At 42.5% G+C, this 15,510-nt stretch overlaps 2 protein-coding genes across 2 annotated transcripts; both read right to left on the bottom strand.

Annotated features, from left to right (window-relative positions):
• Positions 1–3,556: 3,556 nt before the first annotated feature.
• On the bottom strand, positions 3,557–6,091 carry EMWEY_00044550 (hypothetical protein, conserved; the record flags this gene model as incomplete). The annotated part of the gene is made up of 3 exons (XM_013482940.1): positions 3,557–3,663; positions 4,231–4,497; positions 4,744–6,091. 3 exons carry the CDS (start codon positions 6,089–6,091, stop codon positions 3,557–3,559), a joined length of 1,722 nt encoding a protein of 573 aa, XP_013338394.1.
• A 3,206-nt stretch (positions 6,092–9,297) lies between these two features.
• Positions 9,298–13,162, bottom strand: EMWEY_00044540 (hypothetical protein, conserved; the record flags this gene model as incomplete). Its single annotated transcript, XM_013482939.1, has 7 exons — positions 9,298–9,303; positions 10,007–10,079; positions 10,353–10,417; positions 11,296–11,466; positions 12,036–12,122; positions 12,351–12,454; positions 13,084–13,162. The coding sequence occupies 7 exons, from the start codon at positions 13,160–13,162 to the stop codon at positions 9,298–9,300; spliced, it is 585 nt and encodes a 194-aa protein (XP_013338393.1).
• Positions 13,163–15,510: the final 2,348 nt, after the last annotated feature.

Raw genomic sequence — 15,510 nt, 5'->3', positions numbered from 1 at the left:
CGCTATACAATTAGCATTAGCACCTAATTGTTCAATAGATTTAACAGTTGTAACTAAATATCTATAACTGTCTATGAATGTCTATTAATGTCTACTAGAGCCCATTAGGGTTTAGGGTTTAGGGTTTAGGGTTTAGGGTTTACCTGCCCGCTATACAATTAGCATTAGCACCTAATTGTTCAATAGATTTAACAGTTGTAACTAAATATCTATAACTGTCTATGAATGTCTACTAGAGCCCATTAGGGTTTACGAGCATAATTAGGGTTTAGGGTTTAGGGTTTAGGGTTTACCTCCCTGCTATACAATTAGCATTAGCACCTAATTGTTCAATAGATTTAACAGTTCTTAGGAATGAGAGATGAGCTGTTGAATGGAATGAAAGACATTGTAACATATTACATACTCCGAAATTGGTTGGGTCCTCCCATCGTGTACCTGTATATATATATATATTTGTAAGGAAATATATATATATTTATATATTTATTTATTTATTTTATTCTATTTATTTACTTTTTTATTTATTCTTTTTTATCTATTTATTATTCTTTATTCTCTATACAATGATTGGTTATACACTTATTCTATCATTTATTATTATATTATATTATCATCTTATCTATATATATAAGGAAACATATACTTAATATATATATATAAAGGAGACACATAAGAGAGGAGACAAAAAAGGAGACAAAAAAGGATACAATTAATTACCTGTATTAACGAATAGACCTAGGGAGGAGACAAGTCCTCATACAGTATACAAATACACGACAAAAGGAGACAAAAAAAGGAGACAAAAAAAGGAGACAAAAAAGGAGACAAAAAAGGAGACAAAAAAGGAGACAATTAATTACCTGTATTAACGAATAGACCTAGGGAGGAGACAAGTCCTCCTCTATCAACAGATGCAATTTTAAATCCATTCTCTAATATTGAATATTCAATGTCTCCTTTAGGTAATTTATTTTCTTTTCCTTTTTCTTCCTGTATATAAATAAATATATAAATAAATAAATAAATAAATAAATAAGATTAATAAGGATAATATATACATAAATAAAGATAGATAAGGATAAATACGGATAAATATGGATAAATATATGTAAAAATATACATATAAATATATGTATATTTATATATACTAATTTATACGGTTAATCATATATACTGCATGCATGCATAGATGCATGCATGCATGCATGTATTCATGCATGCAGGATACACACACTGTGTTGCAGTACAACAACAGCAACTGCAGCAGCAGAACGCATGCATACATGCATGCATGCATGCATTCATGCATTTGCAGATTAACACATGCATGCATGCATGCATGCATGCATGCATTCATGCCTACACGCATATCTACACCCATGCACGCATCCCTGCATGCATCCCTGCACCCCTACACCCCTACACCCTTGCATGCATGCATGTATTTATATATACATATATTTATATATTTATATATAAATATATATAAATAACGTACAGGTAGTATAGGTATATCCATAGGTATATGTTGATAAGGATTAGTAGATGGTTGCTCATTACCAATAAAATAATATTTAAAATCAGGAACTTCTTGCATAACTGCAGATATATCCTCTCTTATAAAGGGTACTAATCTATATTTAGGGGTACCTTCTGCTGCTGCTGCTGCTGCTGTTGCTGCTGCTGATGATGATGGTGCCTGCTGTTGCTGCTGTTGTTGCTGCTGTTGTTGGGTGGAGAAGGAACGCTGGGGAGAAAATAAAGGAAATATATTTCTTAGGACTTTTTTTTCTTCAGGTATAGAGGAGGGAAAATATAAAGAGGAAGGATTTGCTGCAGTTGCTGCTGCTGCTGCTGCTGCAGCAGCAGCAGCAGGAAGACGAGGCGCCGCCCTAGAGGCGGCGCAAAGAAGACCAAATCCCATCCTATTCAATTATATTTATTATAATTAATTAAATTATATTTATTTATTTATACAATTAACTAATAATACACTTAGACAGTGGGGCAACAGCAGCTGCTGCTGCAGCAGCTGCTGCTGTTGTTGCTGCTGCAGCTGCTGTTGTTGTTGTGTTGCTGTAGCCGCTGCTGCTGCTGCTGTGTTGTTGCATGCAACGACGGTTATATATACATATAAATATCTGTCCTTCTTCTCCTTCCTGTTTATTTATTTATTTTTATTTAATTTTATTTTATTCTTTTATAGCTGAATATACACCTCAATTTATATCATTATATTAACAACAAAAAAGTTTCCTTCCTATGTAGCTGTACGTACACCTGAATCGCTGCGCCAATAGTAACAAAAGAAAACTTCTTTTTTTTTAGTCTTCTTTCTTATTAAATTCTTCTTATAAAGAATTTAATTAATTAATTAATTATATAAATATATAAAAATAATTTTTTATAACTATTAATAAGTTTATTTCCCTATTAAGCTATTTAACATCCCCTGCAGACAACTGGCAGCAGCAGCAGCACCAGCAGCAGCAGCAGCAAGGGAAAACAGGCTTTTTATCCCTTTCCCTATGTGTGTGGTGTGTCTTCTTATTATTAATTAAATATTTAATTTATAATAAAATAATTTATATAATATTTTTATTTATATCTTCTTAATTTCTGCATGCAAACAAGGATAATAATCTGCATGCAAGCGACTAGCAGCCGCAGCAGCAGCAGTACTAACTGCAATCTCTGCTGCTGCTGCTGCTGCTAACAATAGATCCTTCTCTCTCCTCTCTTCATCTCTTGTGTCTATTCACTGTATATTTATACATTATACAAACATATATATACAACATATACTATTTATATTTATATAATATACAGTATATACTATATATATATAATATAGTATACAGCACGCATGCATGCATGCATGCATGCATGCATGCATTTACACAAGCAATAAAATAAATTGAATAAGAATAATAAATAACTTTATTTAACTAAGTTGGCAAAGAAGAAGAAAGAAATAAACAAAAAAAGAAAGAAGAAACAAACAAAGAAAAGAATAATCTGTTGCTTGTGCAACTGTTACTACTGCTGCTGCTGCTGCGGCTGCTGTTAATGCTGCCACAACTGCTGCTGTTAATGCTGCTGCTGCTGCTGCTGCTGCTGCTTATGTTGCTGCCGGAGACAAAGAGACCATTTACTGCCAAAAAAGGAGATGCTACCCAGTTAGCTAGCTAGCTAGCTATCTATCTAGCTATCTAGCCAGCTAGCTAGTTATCTAGCTAGCTGGCTAGCTACTTAGCCAGTTAGCTAGGCAGTCGGCTACCTGGCTATCTAGCGACCCATCACTCTAATTAGATACCTAGCTAGCTAGCTAGCTAGATAGCTAGCTAGCTAGCTGGACGGGCCGCTGTTTATGCTGCTGCAGCAGCACAAAACGTTCTGCTGCTGCAGCAATCTATGATTTTGCTGTTGGGGCTGCATGCATCAAACGGGAGACTTTATGTCTGTGTTCCTGCTGTTTCTGTCTCAGCCTATAACTGTAACTATATAGCTGCAGCAGCAGCTGCAGCAAGAGCAGCAACAGCAACAGCAGCATCTACTGCTGCTGCTGCTGCTGCTGCACGTCCGCTACCGTCGCCTGCCTGGTGAGCGTGGCGAGCTTATTTGGGTAACGAATGACGTTGTGGGCGTATTCGCCTCTGGCTGTGCATCAGGAGCAGCAGGAGAATCAGCAGCAGCAGCAGGAGAAGCAGCAGCTGCTGCTGCATGCGTAGTTGCAGCAACAGTATACCTTCTTGCCCTCTGTAAGGAAGCAGACAACCCCTCATATATACGGGGATCGAAGGAAGGATCCTCAGGGACAAAAGGGATACGACCACCAGCAGCAGCAGCAGCAACAGCAGCAGTTGTGCTGCTGCGCTTATCCCATAGAGAAGCAGGACTAGCAGCAGGATTTGCTGCTGCTGCTGCTTCTAGTAAACCAACACCCGTCGTCCCTCTTCTATTCCCCTCTATATACATAAGAACAAACAAACAAATAAATAAATAAATAAATAAATAAATAAATAAATAAATAAATAAATAAATAAAATAAATAAAATAGAATAAAGCAAATACATTAAAATAAAAGTAAACAAAAGAAAAAGGCGCAAGAAACAGAATACCAGCAAAAAACCAGGAGCAGTAACAGGAGCAGCTGCAACAGCAGCAGCAGCAGCATTAGCAGCAGCAGCATTAGCAGCAGCAGCAGCAGCAAGAACGTCTCCTTACCCTTGGCTCTTGCAGCTCTGGCAAGAGCAACGATATCTGCGAATCGTTGTGCTGCTGCATGCGATGGTGTAACTCGTTGCTGCTGCATCTGCAGCTGCTGCTGCAGTTGATTATGATGAGTTGTTGCTGCTGCTGCTGCTGCTGTCTTCCATAGACTTTTTGCCCTCTCTCTTGCTGCTGTTCCTGCTGTCTTTGCTGTATTTCTTGCTCTTATCTTCCATGCCTCTTCCTTACTCTCTGAATCCTCCGTACCAGGTACATGACCACCTACACAACAGCAGCAGCAACAGCAGCAGCAGCAGCAGTAACAGCAGCAGGAGCGGTGTTATTATAAATAACAGTAAAAATACTATTTATTGCCAATATAATTAATTCTTTTTCCCTTTCCCCCTTATAAACAACTAAATAAACAAATTAATTGAATAATATATTAAATAAATAAATAAATAAATAAATAAATAAATAAATAAATAAATAAAATAAATAAATAAAATAAATAAATAAATAAATTACCTTTTTCTTGATCAATAATTTGTTGCCTAAGTTGTACAGCTTTCTGCAGACACCCCGCCAACCCCCCCATCTCCTTAAATGTCATTCTTCTTGTTACTCTCCTTACTATAGGTTCCTTATTCTCCTCCTCCTCCTCTCCCTCCCCTCCCTCCCCCTCGCTGCTGCTGCTGCTGTTGCTGCTGCTATTGCTGCTGTTACTGCTGTTGCTACTGCTTCTACTAGTCCTACTACTTCTACCGCTACTGCTGCTACTGCTACTTCCTCCTCCTCCTCCTCCTCCACCACCACCACCACCACCACCACCACCACCACCACCACCACCACCACCACCAGCAGCAGCAGCAGCAGCAGCAGCAGATTCTTGACTACCAGCAGCAGAGGACCGACCCCCACTACCCAGCCAAGCAAAATTCTCTGAGAAAGAATTTCTTCCTTTTCTATTTTTTAATTTCTTAGAAAAGTTTGTAGTCATTAATTTTTCTAAGGCAGTACCTAATTCATCTTCTTCTTCTTCTTCTTCTTCTTCTTCTCCTTTTTCTTCTTTTTCTTCTCCTTCTTCTTTATTTAATTTATTTAATTTATTTAATTTATTTAATTCTTGTAATTTATTTGCACTTCTTCCCTCTTTCTCATCATCTGTTCTGACCTCAAAATCACCAGAAGAAGATGTACCTAACGAGCCCCAACCCCAATCCCTGCTGCCTCTGCTGCTGCTGCTGCTGCTGCTCAGATATCTGCTGCTGCTACTGCTGCTGCTGCTGCTGCTTCTACTGGGGATTGATACTTCTGATGTTATAGGAGCAAATGCTACAGCAGCAGTTGTACGACGACGAGATTTACCACCTGGTTTCGTGTCCTTTAGTGCCGTTGGTGCTGCTGTGGGTGCTGCTGCTGCTGATTCTGTCGCTGCTGCTGCTGCTGCTGCTGTGTCACCTGTTGGTGCTGCTGCTTCTCCTGCTGCTGTGTCACCTGCTGGTGTAGGCGCATCTGCTGCAGCTGCTGCCTCACCAGATAAGGATGCTGCTGCTGGATCAGCTGCTGGTTCTGCTGGTGTCTTTGTTGAATCAGGCACAGATGGATCTGCTGTTGCTGCTGTTCCCTCTGCTGCTGGAGCTTCGCCTTCGGGGGAGACAGCATCAGCTGCAGCAGACCCCTCTTCTGAAGCTGGCTGCTGTTGTTGTTGCTGCTGCTGCTCTCCCTGATACTGTACATCTTCAGGCTGTGCTGCTGCTGTGTCTGTCTGCTCCGTCTCAGGGCAAAGCTCCCAGCGGTTTAGGACGGTGTTAAACACCCACCACTGATTAGCGGAGGAGTCATAGTAGTACTGCGGCTGTGCAGATTCCTCCATTTTTGCTGCAGGTTGCTGCTGCTGTTGCTGCTGAGGATGCTATGTCTGCTGCAGTATCTGTTGCTCCCGTTATGCGGCTGGTGCAACAGCAGCAGCCGGTTCAGCTTTACGTGCTGTGGATGCAGCAGCAGCTGCACCGGCAGCAGCCGAATAAAGAGTCAGGCTCCACTGTTGCTGCTACCCAGCAACGTTATCCCTGAACTATTTGGGGGGCCTAAAAAAGAACAAGGGGCCCGTAAAAGAGTCCTAAGAAGGCACCTTTTGCCTACGGGCTTGCGGTGTATCCGCGTGGACCACCGGTTAACAGCTGGCGCGGGGCCCCCGCGGCTGTGGCGGGCTCGCTGGTTGTTGCCGCTGCATAGAGGCGACTAAATATATGAAAATACTTTAAAATGATGTCGTCATGTGTACAAGGCGACATCAACAGCCGCGGCAAGACGAAGGATGCGCGTCACATGGGTGGGTGTGCCGCGCAGCGGAAGGCTGATCTTCCGCGGTTCTGTCGGTGATCTTCACCTTCTCGCAGTTACTTTTGCTTTATTTGTTCTATTAAAACAAAAATACACCGTCAGATGCCAAAAACAAGCAGAAAAAGAGCTCTACAGCCTCCCATGCAGCCCGGCAGCGGCTGCAGCCCGCACGGCGGTGTAGGTAAGGGGTATCTCGGCAAAAAAAAGTGCTTCTAAATGGCGAATAAACTATATTTTCGTTTGTTTCAGAATGAATTAATCATGAAAAGCGTATATTTATCTAAAATTCATAGTTTTTCCAACAATTCAACTTTGCACTGCTGACGCCCTATGCCGACAAAATGGGAACTCAGAGCACACGAGCCCTGTGCAACTCTGTAGCTACTGTAGTGTCTGTAGACCCAATTTAAGAGTAGGCAGCAGCTTATTCTTCTCCCCTTCTACAATTCAATCTTAGTTTCCTCTTGTATAGAAACAACTACTAGGGAGAAGCCGGCACGGCTACGAACACTCGCATACCGATACCCAGGAAATAAGGGCGACATACATAGAGGACGAATACTAAGAGAGGTGCAATACACCATAAGAGGTAGATAAAATGATTAAAAGAATCGTCTTGGCGAGAAGCATTCGCTGCTCCTTTTCCTTTATTATTCTTTGTTTGCGGGGGGTTATAGTGAGTCTGTCTATATGCGACTCTTTTTACCCATCGAGACACTCTATAAAACCCTCGAGGGTCTGTTTTTAGTGTTTGTTTCTCTCTCTTTATTAACGGTAAGATTAAAGGGATATTATTGGCAATAGGTGTATATCTGTCGCTGTCCTGTTGTCCTTAATTCAGCCCGCATGCATGCATAACCGCGTAGAGTTGCATAACCGTGTAGAGTTGCGGGAGATGCTGCTGCTGACTGCAGCTGCCCCACAACAACAGCAGCAGCAGCAGCAGCAGCCACAACAGCAGCAGCGTTCCTATATTGCAGTGGCGATGGAACGTGCAGCTGCAGACACAAACAAGACACCAAGCCTTGTGCATGTTATACATCTCTTGACTGCATACAGACTCTTCCCCTGCATTTATATATATAATGCATTAAATATTATATACAATTATTACTATTATTATTATTATTATTATTATTATATACTATATCTATAAAACAGACCTGATGAAGTATAGAAGGGTCCTTTCTTAACAAACCGAGAGAATTCTTCCCAGAAGGAGGGATCTAATGCCTCTTTTAGCCATTCTCCTTGACTAGCGCATGCAGCCCCAGCAAATGCATGCTTTGCTTCTCGTACTGATAACGCATGCATAGCCACATAGAAAAAAAGATAAAAAATATATAACCCCCTATTATAACCTTAAACCCTAAACCCTAATCCCCCTTGAATACACAGGTTTGCAAACTTCCCAGTCTACGGGTTTATTTGGGTTTACTAGGGTTTATTAGGGTTTAGGGTTTAGGGTTTGTGCTACCTTTATAGTCTGTGTCTACTGATGTATCAATCATTAATTGCCTGAATTTGTCCGAAGAAAAGAATGTCTGCGTAGGAACAGCAAACGGTGCAAGAACTGCAGCAGCACAAGCAGCACAGGCAGCAGCAGCACACGCCATGCACCTCTTCCCAAGCAGCTACAGGACCAGAGACGCAGGCACCAGCAACAGCAGAGCCAGCAGCAGCAGCAGCAACAGCAGCAGCAGCAAGGATCTCACCTTCCAGCAATTCGTAGCACTGCTGCCGAGACTCAGGGAAAGGTCTCTGAAGAACGCAGTCCAGCACCTGCACAAACGTCAGCAGCACCAGCAGCAAGGGGTCAGCAACAGCAAGTGCAGCAGCAGCAAAGCAGCAGCAGCAGCAGCAAAGCAGCAGCAACAATAGTTACGAAAGCTGTTGTACTTGCCTTAGATGTGAGTTTCGAGTCTACTACCTTTCTAAGGGATTCAGGTAAAGGTACATCTGGCTCCTTGCTGCACCACAACAACACAACAACAACAACAGCAGCAGCAGCAGCAGCAAAGCACAAGTAGGGGCGAACATCAACCGCAATACAGCAGAAAAAAGAACAGCAGCAGCAGCAGCAGCAGCAGATACAGCGCAGCAAGGACCTACAAGGGTTTAAGCACAAACACCCAAGTGTTCATTGCCAATAAAGAAACATCTTGAACATCCATCACACTCTCAGCAACCTAAGAAACAGCAGCACAAGCAGCAACAGCAGCAGCAAATGCAGCAACAGCAGCAGCAACAAACGCATTTGTACTTCGGGTCATGCTACCAAGCAACAGCTCAGCGGAGTCATAAGGAGGGCAGGGCACAATCTGCGGTCATCCATTGCGGCCGTTCCTAGCAGCAGCAACTGCAGCAGCAAGAGCAGCAGCAAGAGCAGCAAAAGCAGCACAGTAAGCAGCAGCAACAGCAGCAACACGGACACAGTCAGCCGAGGAGGGAAGCCTTTTTATCACTTCTTCTGCACATTCAGGAAAGGAGCAAAGAGTACCCCACAACACAATGCCTTCTTCCTACAGCAGCAGCAGCAGCAGCAACAGCAGCAGCAGCAACAACAACAACAACACCAACAGCAGCAGCAGCAAATGCAGCATTTTAAGCATTCACACAAAAAGGACCCTAACCCTAACCCTTAACCCTAAGCCCTAACCCTTAACACTAAACCCTAACCATTAACCCTAAACCCTAAACCCTAACCCTAAATGCCACAGACAGCAAACATTTGATCTAACCCTGTAGACCCATTCAAACCCTAAACACTAAACCCTAAACCCTAAACCCTAAAAATGGTCTATATATATAAACCCTTAACAGCAAACACCATCAGCAGATAGATGAAGGAAGAAAACACTAGAAGAAACAAACCTTCTTTTCCTTGGACGACGAGGAGAGAAGATCCTGCAGCAGCAGCAGCAGCAGCAACAGCAGCAAAATGTACAACAGCTGTGGTGCCCCCTGTCTCTCCTCCTCTCCCCCTCTGTGTATGTATATTGCGTTGTGCCTCTCTGTCTCTTCTTCTGTCTCCTTTTGTTGTCTTCCCCTTCTTATAAAAAACACGAAGAGGAAGGAGACAAATAAAAGGAGACAAAAGGAGACAAAAAAAGGAGACAAAAGGAGATAAAATACTTACATCAATTATCTTCCCTAACAGTCCTCCTTGCAGGTTGTATAGTCTTACAAATTCAGATGGGCGCTGCAGCAGCAAATAAACACAGATACACCTGCTGCTGCTGCTGTTGTTGTTGCTGTTATTGTTGTTGTTGTTGCCTCTGCTGCTGCAGCAGCTGTGCTGCAGCACCAGCGGCTGGTGTCGTTGCTATCCCTCTATATACCAAAATCTGCTGCAGCCGCAGCGACAGTAACAGCAGCAGCAACAGCAGCAGCAGCAGCAGCAACAGCAGCAGCAGCAGCAGCAAGAATAGCAGCAGCAGCACACCTCCGCAGTCATGCGAGCGAGCAGCCTTATGGGTGTCTGACACTCAAGGACATCTTCTTCTTCTGCTATCAGCCTAAGCACAGCAGCAGCATCAGCAGCAGCAGAAAAAAATAATCAGCAGCAAACGCAGCAGCAGCAGCAACAACAACAAAGCAAACCAGCTGCAGACACAAAGGCAGAAACTTCAGCAACGGGAACAGCCGCATCAACATCTTCACGATCAGCAGCAACACAAATGCGAGGAGCACGAGCAGCAGCAACAACAGCAGCATCAGCACGAGCAGCAGCAACAACAGCAGCATCAGCACGGAGCAGCAGCAACAATAGCAGCAGCAGCAGAACGTACCCTGCTATAGTCTCTGGGTATTTTTGATCAAGAGCATAGTCCAACCCCCACGGGCACTTAATTAACTAACAGACACAATAGCAGCACACACACACAACACACACACAGCCACATGCAGCAGCAGCAACGGGACGGGTAGCAGCAGCAGGAGGATGAGTAGCAGCAGCAGGAGGATGCATAACACCGAAAAAAAATGAATGAGTAGCACCAGCAGCAATAAGAAAAATACGTAACAACAGCCGTTGCAGCAGCAATATATAATGACAAGAAGGGCGTTATAAGGTGTATATACACCTAAAAGGTATATTAAATACAATAATAATAAATAAAAGGAATAAAGACATAAAAAACATGAATAATAAATAAATAAATAGAATAATAAGTGCTCCCGAGGGGGATCGAACCCCTGACCTTCGGTTCATAAGACCAATGCTCTAACCAACTGAGCCACGGGAGCTGTTTTTTTTTTTGCATGCATCAATTATTTTTCTTATACGCATGCATTATTTTGGGGCTTTATACTCTCTTTTCTGCATGCACCTCTTATTTTATATATGCATGCATTTTCTCTTATCTGCATGCACTATTCTATATGCATGCATTTTTTTTATCTGCATGCACCATTTGTTTTTTTTATATGCATGCATTATTTTGCTGCTTTATTCTTTTAGTTATTTTTTATCTGCATGCATTATTTATCTATCTGCATGCATCATTTAGTTTCTATATGCATGCATCATTTATTTTTTATCTGCATGCATTATTTTGGGGCTTTATATTCATTTAAATGCACTTAGATGTCTGTACACTTCAGCAGCAGTAGCTATATGATGACTGTCAGCAGCAACAGCAACGATATGCTAGAGCAGCAGCAGCAGCAACAGCAACGATACGCTAGAGCAGCAGCAGCAGCAGCAGCAGCAGCAGCAAGAGGTTCTCGTACAGCGGTTATTAGTTCGCATGCAGTAGCGCTAGCAAGAGGGTCATCCTTTTTTATAATTAGCTGCTGCAGCTGCTGCAGCAAATCAGGTGCAGCAGCAGCAAGAGCAGCAAAAAATTCCTCCTGTTCTATAGAGCCATAAATAATAGGAGACAAGACACGGAAGCAAACTGTCTGCAAAGACACCCCACACACCCACAAAAAAAAAAAAGAAACCTTCCTGCTGCTGCTGCTCCTGCTGCTGCTGCTGCTCCTGCTGCGCGTGCTGCTGCGGTGGTTGCTGCTGCGGCAGCAGGAAAAAATCCCTTAAAAGACAAAATCAGGAGACACAAAGACACCCCCAATAAACAGAGGAGGAGACAACAAGGAGACAGCAAGAAAAAAAAGGAGACAGCAACAAAAAGGAGACACTAAAAAGGGAGACAGCAACAAAAAGGAGACACTAAAAAGAGAGACAGCAATAAAAAGGAGGTAGTAAAAAAAGATACGGCAATAAAAAGGAGACAGCAATAAAAAGGAGACAGTAGAAAAGGAGACAGCAATAAAAAGGAGACAGTAGAAGAGGAGACAGCAATAAAAAGGAGGCAGTAAAAAAGGAGACAGGAATAAAAAGGAGACAGTACAAAAGGAGACAGCAATAAAATAAAAAAAAAAAGAGCAATAAAAAGGGGACAGCAATAAAAAGGAGACAGTAAAAAAGGAGACAGCAATAAAAAGGAGACAGTAAAAAAGGAGACACTTACCTCGGATCCTTTTATTGCTAATCGTTTTAATTCCTTTAAGAAGGAACCATCAAAGACGAGACGAATACCGGGCTTTGTTACACATATCTAAATCACAAACCCTAAACCCTAAACCCTAAACCCTAAACCCTAAACCGTAAACCCTAAACCCCAAGCTGTACACAATAATAAACCCTACTCAGTTACCTAAGATAAGAGGTAACAGCATAAGGAACCTAACCGCTACGCGCTGCTTTGATGCTACTACCGAAACCCTAAACCCTAAACCCTAAACCCCAAACCCTAAACCCCAAACCCTAAACCCTAAACCCTTACCTCTGCCAGCGCCTTCTCCGCATTACTTGAAACCGCTGTCTCCGGGTCTTCTAAGAGAAGCAGCAGTTGACGGTGCAGCTCCAGCTTCCATATAAACTCTACACCTGCAGCAGCAGCAGCAGCAGCAGCAGCAACAGCAGCAGCAGGAGGAAAAAAATAATAAATATAAATTATAAATAAATATCCTCTTATTCACGTAAAATAAATAACAATAATAAATATTATTATACATATAGGATATTATATAATATATAATACTACTAAGCAGTATAATATAACAATATACATAATAATAAATAAATAAATAAATAAATAAATAAATAAATAAATAATATAAAATATATATATTATTACTATATATGCTATTAATATTATATACATAAAATTGCTACATAAGCAGCACAGCAGCACAAACAAACGCCACAAGACAAAAGCAGCAAGAGCAGCAAATAGCTGCAGCAACACTGCAGCAACACTGCAGCAGCAGTAGCAGCAGCAGCAGCAGCAGATCACCTACCTCCGTCTCCCCTCTTCGCGATCTGATGCAGCTGCTGCGCAACAAGTTCCCTTATTGCTGTTAACCGGCTCTTTGCAGCAGCAGCTAGCAAGGGTCTTACCTACAGCAGCAGCAGCAGGAGGAGGAGCAGCAGATGACTCAACAGCAGCAGAGGCAAGGATGCAACAGCATCATCATCATCATCATCATCAGGAGCAGCAGAGGATTCAACAGCACCAGCAGCAGCAGCAGCAGCATAGGCTTCAGCAGCAGCAGCAGCAGCAAATTCTTGCCTCTGGTTGCGCGAGTATGGCATCTCGAAGTTCGTCTAACTCGAATGCTCTTTTGACGGTCTGCAGCAGCAGCTGCAGCAGCTGATCTGCATCTGCTGCTGCTGCTGTGTCTCCTGTTGCTGTTGCACGAAGTGTTGCTTTTTTAGCTGTTTCCTTCTCTGCTGCAGTGGATGCATGCCGCTGCAGCGCAACAGCATCTGCTGCTGCTGCTGTCTGCTGCAGTAGCTCCCCTGGTGTCGTCTTCTGCAACAACAGCAGCAACCTCTCTCTTGTATTAGGACCTAAGCAAAACTGCTGCAACTCTTGCAAAGATAAACGGCGAAAGTGAGGTGCCGTGTTGCTGCTGCTTCCGTCCTCGGTGTCCGACATCTTGCTGCTCCTGCTGCTGTTGCTGTTGCTGCTGCTGCTGGCGCTGCTGGTGTCGCTGCTGGTGTCGCTGTTGATGCGGTTGTTGCCGCCGCCACTGTTGCTACTGTTGCAGTTTCCGCTTGTTTCTTTCCGTTGCTCCTGCCGCTTGAGCTGAGGCCTCTGCTGTTGCTGCTGTTGCTGCTAAGACCGCTGCTTGAACTGTTGCTGCTGCGGCGCTCGCGCTGCGACTCGGGTGTAGTGTCGCTTGTTGCCTCGTTTTAAGGAGCAATTTGCCTTAATAAAGAAGCATATTATGTTAATTTAATGCCTTTTAAGAGAGGACAAGCACATACAAGGACACTTGCTGCTGCCGAAGGCAGCAGCTGCAGCAGCAGGGGCCCTCACACCAGCCCCCCAAGCGGGGCCCTCAGCAGGCGCAGCAGTTGGCTTAGTACGAAATTTATATAAACACAACAGTAAATAAATAAATGACTAAAAATACAATAAAATAAAAGAATTAAGTATGGGATTAAATAAAGATATTTTAATGACCACGAGGTTTATGGGCAGCTTTCGCCGCTTTGTAACGTTTCGCCAGTCCTTGGCTCTTCTTGTGGTGTGCTGTTAAAACACGTAAATTAACGCGCAAATAAAAGAAATTAAACAAGTATTCATTTAATTAATAACACGAAATTAAATAAATAAACGTAAGAAGAACGGCATACGTGCCTGTTTTTGTAATTGAGACGCCGCGACAGCGTCTCAGTCCTCGTATTATTATTTGCTTCCTTGCATGCAGGACCCTTTAACTTATTTCTTCTTTTTCTTCTTATGCTCTCCATAGAAATAGCAAATATTCCGTGTGTGTAAGAGCTTCCTTTACGGTGTATTTCCTTGTGTTCTATTGGGGGGGGAGGGAGGTTTCTATCGCGGTGACGTACAGGAGCAAGCTGCCTTAGAGAGAGAAACAAATGAAGTAAATAAGGTATTCTTCCCTTCAAGGCAACAAAATCCTTCTGATATTGCCTCTAAAGTTGCATCTATTCCCTCTTGTCTGTATAACTAAGGAGAAGATAAGCGTGCGCATGCAACACCGCAGCTTCCTTCTTGAATATGGAACTGGGACCGCATAGGAATGCATGGGTGCACCTTAACGGGTGTTGGTTAGCCGTTTCCGGTGTAGCGTTAAAGACCTATCTTAGTATTCAACAACTTGCCATGGTAGCTACAACTCGTACCACAACAATTGGGCCACTAAAACCATTTAATAAAAGGAAAATAAAAATATTGACAATAAGTTGTTTGTGAAGGAAAAAAGAGGGAAATAAAGGGTGATATATATGTATTGTTCTTGTGCATAAAGAAAAGTGTCGCTAGATGTCTTTCCTACAACAAACATTTACCGCCCGAACAAGAAGGTAGAATTCAAATAAATTGACAAGTGGAATATTTAAACCTCGAACAGGAATGCCTCTATCCTACAAACAATAGGACCCATTAATGGGGTATAATATACTAGAAAAGGGACCAGGAATACCTAAACGTGCGCTATGCATATATGCTAGCTTGCAGCCGTCCCTTTTAGCTCTTGTCTAACTATAAACAGCATCTAAATATGCCGATAAACCTCGATACAGCCATGCATGCGCGAGGGCATAAACCTTAGCAAGTACGTGATAAAACATATTAAGCACCCAACACTGCTATGCAAGGGCATAAGGAAAATAAGTGAATATGTGTATAATAACTTCAACTGCATAAATTATAAAGAGAAGGCATTCAAACTAAGGACAGAGGGAAGGGAAGAAGGCACGATGGGACCCCTAGGCTGCAGGTTTGTCCTTCGTAGACAGACTGCCTTCACATTGTAGTCCTGTTTATCCTTGCTGCAATACCCTCCACTACTTCAATATTATTCATATTCTTCTATTCGGAATCATCTTCCTTTCCAGCTGAGGAGACGTAGCAGCAAAACACATAGCAGCAAGAGAGAAGGAAATATATATATATATATATATATTAT

The sequence above is a fragment of the Eimeria maxima genome, genomic scaffold (genome assembly GCF_000499605.1).
Source record: "Eimeria maxima Weybridge genomic scaffold, Emw_scaff860, whole genome shotgun sequence".
Taxonomy (NCBI): Eukaryota; Apicomplexa; class Conoidasida; order Eucoccidiorida; family Eimeriidae; genus Eimeria; species Eimeria maxima.
This window is presented reverse-complemented; position numbering and strand designations above follow the sequence as displayed.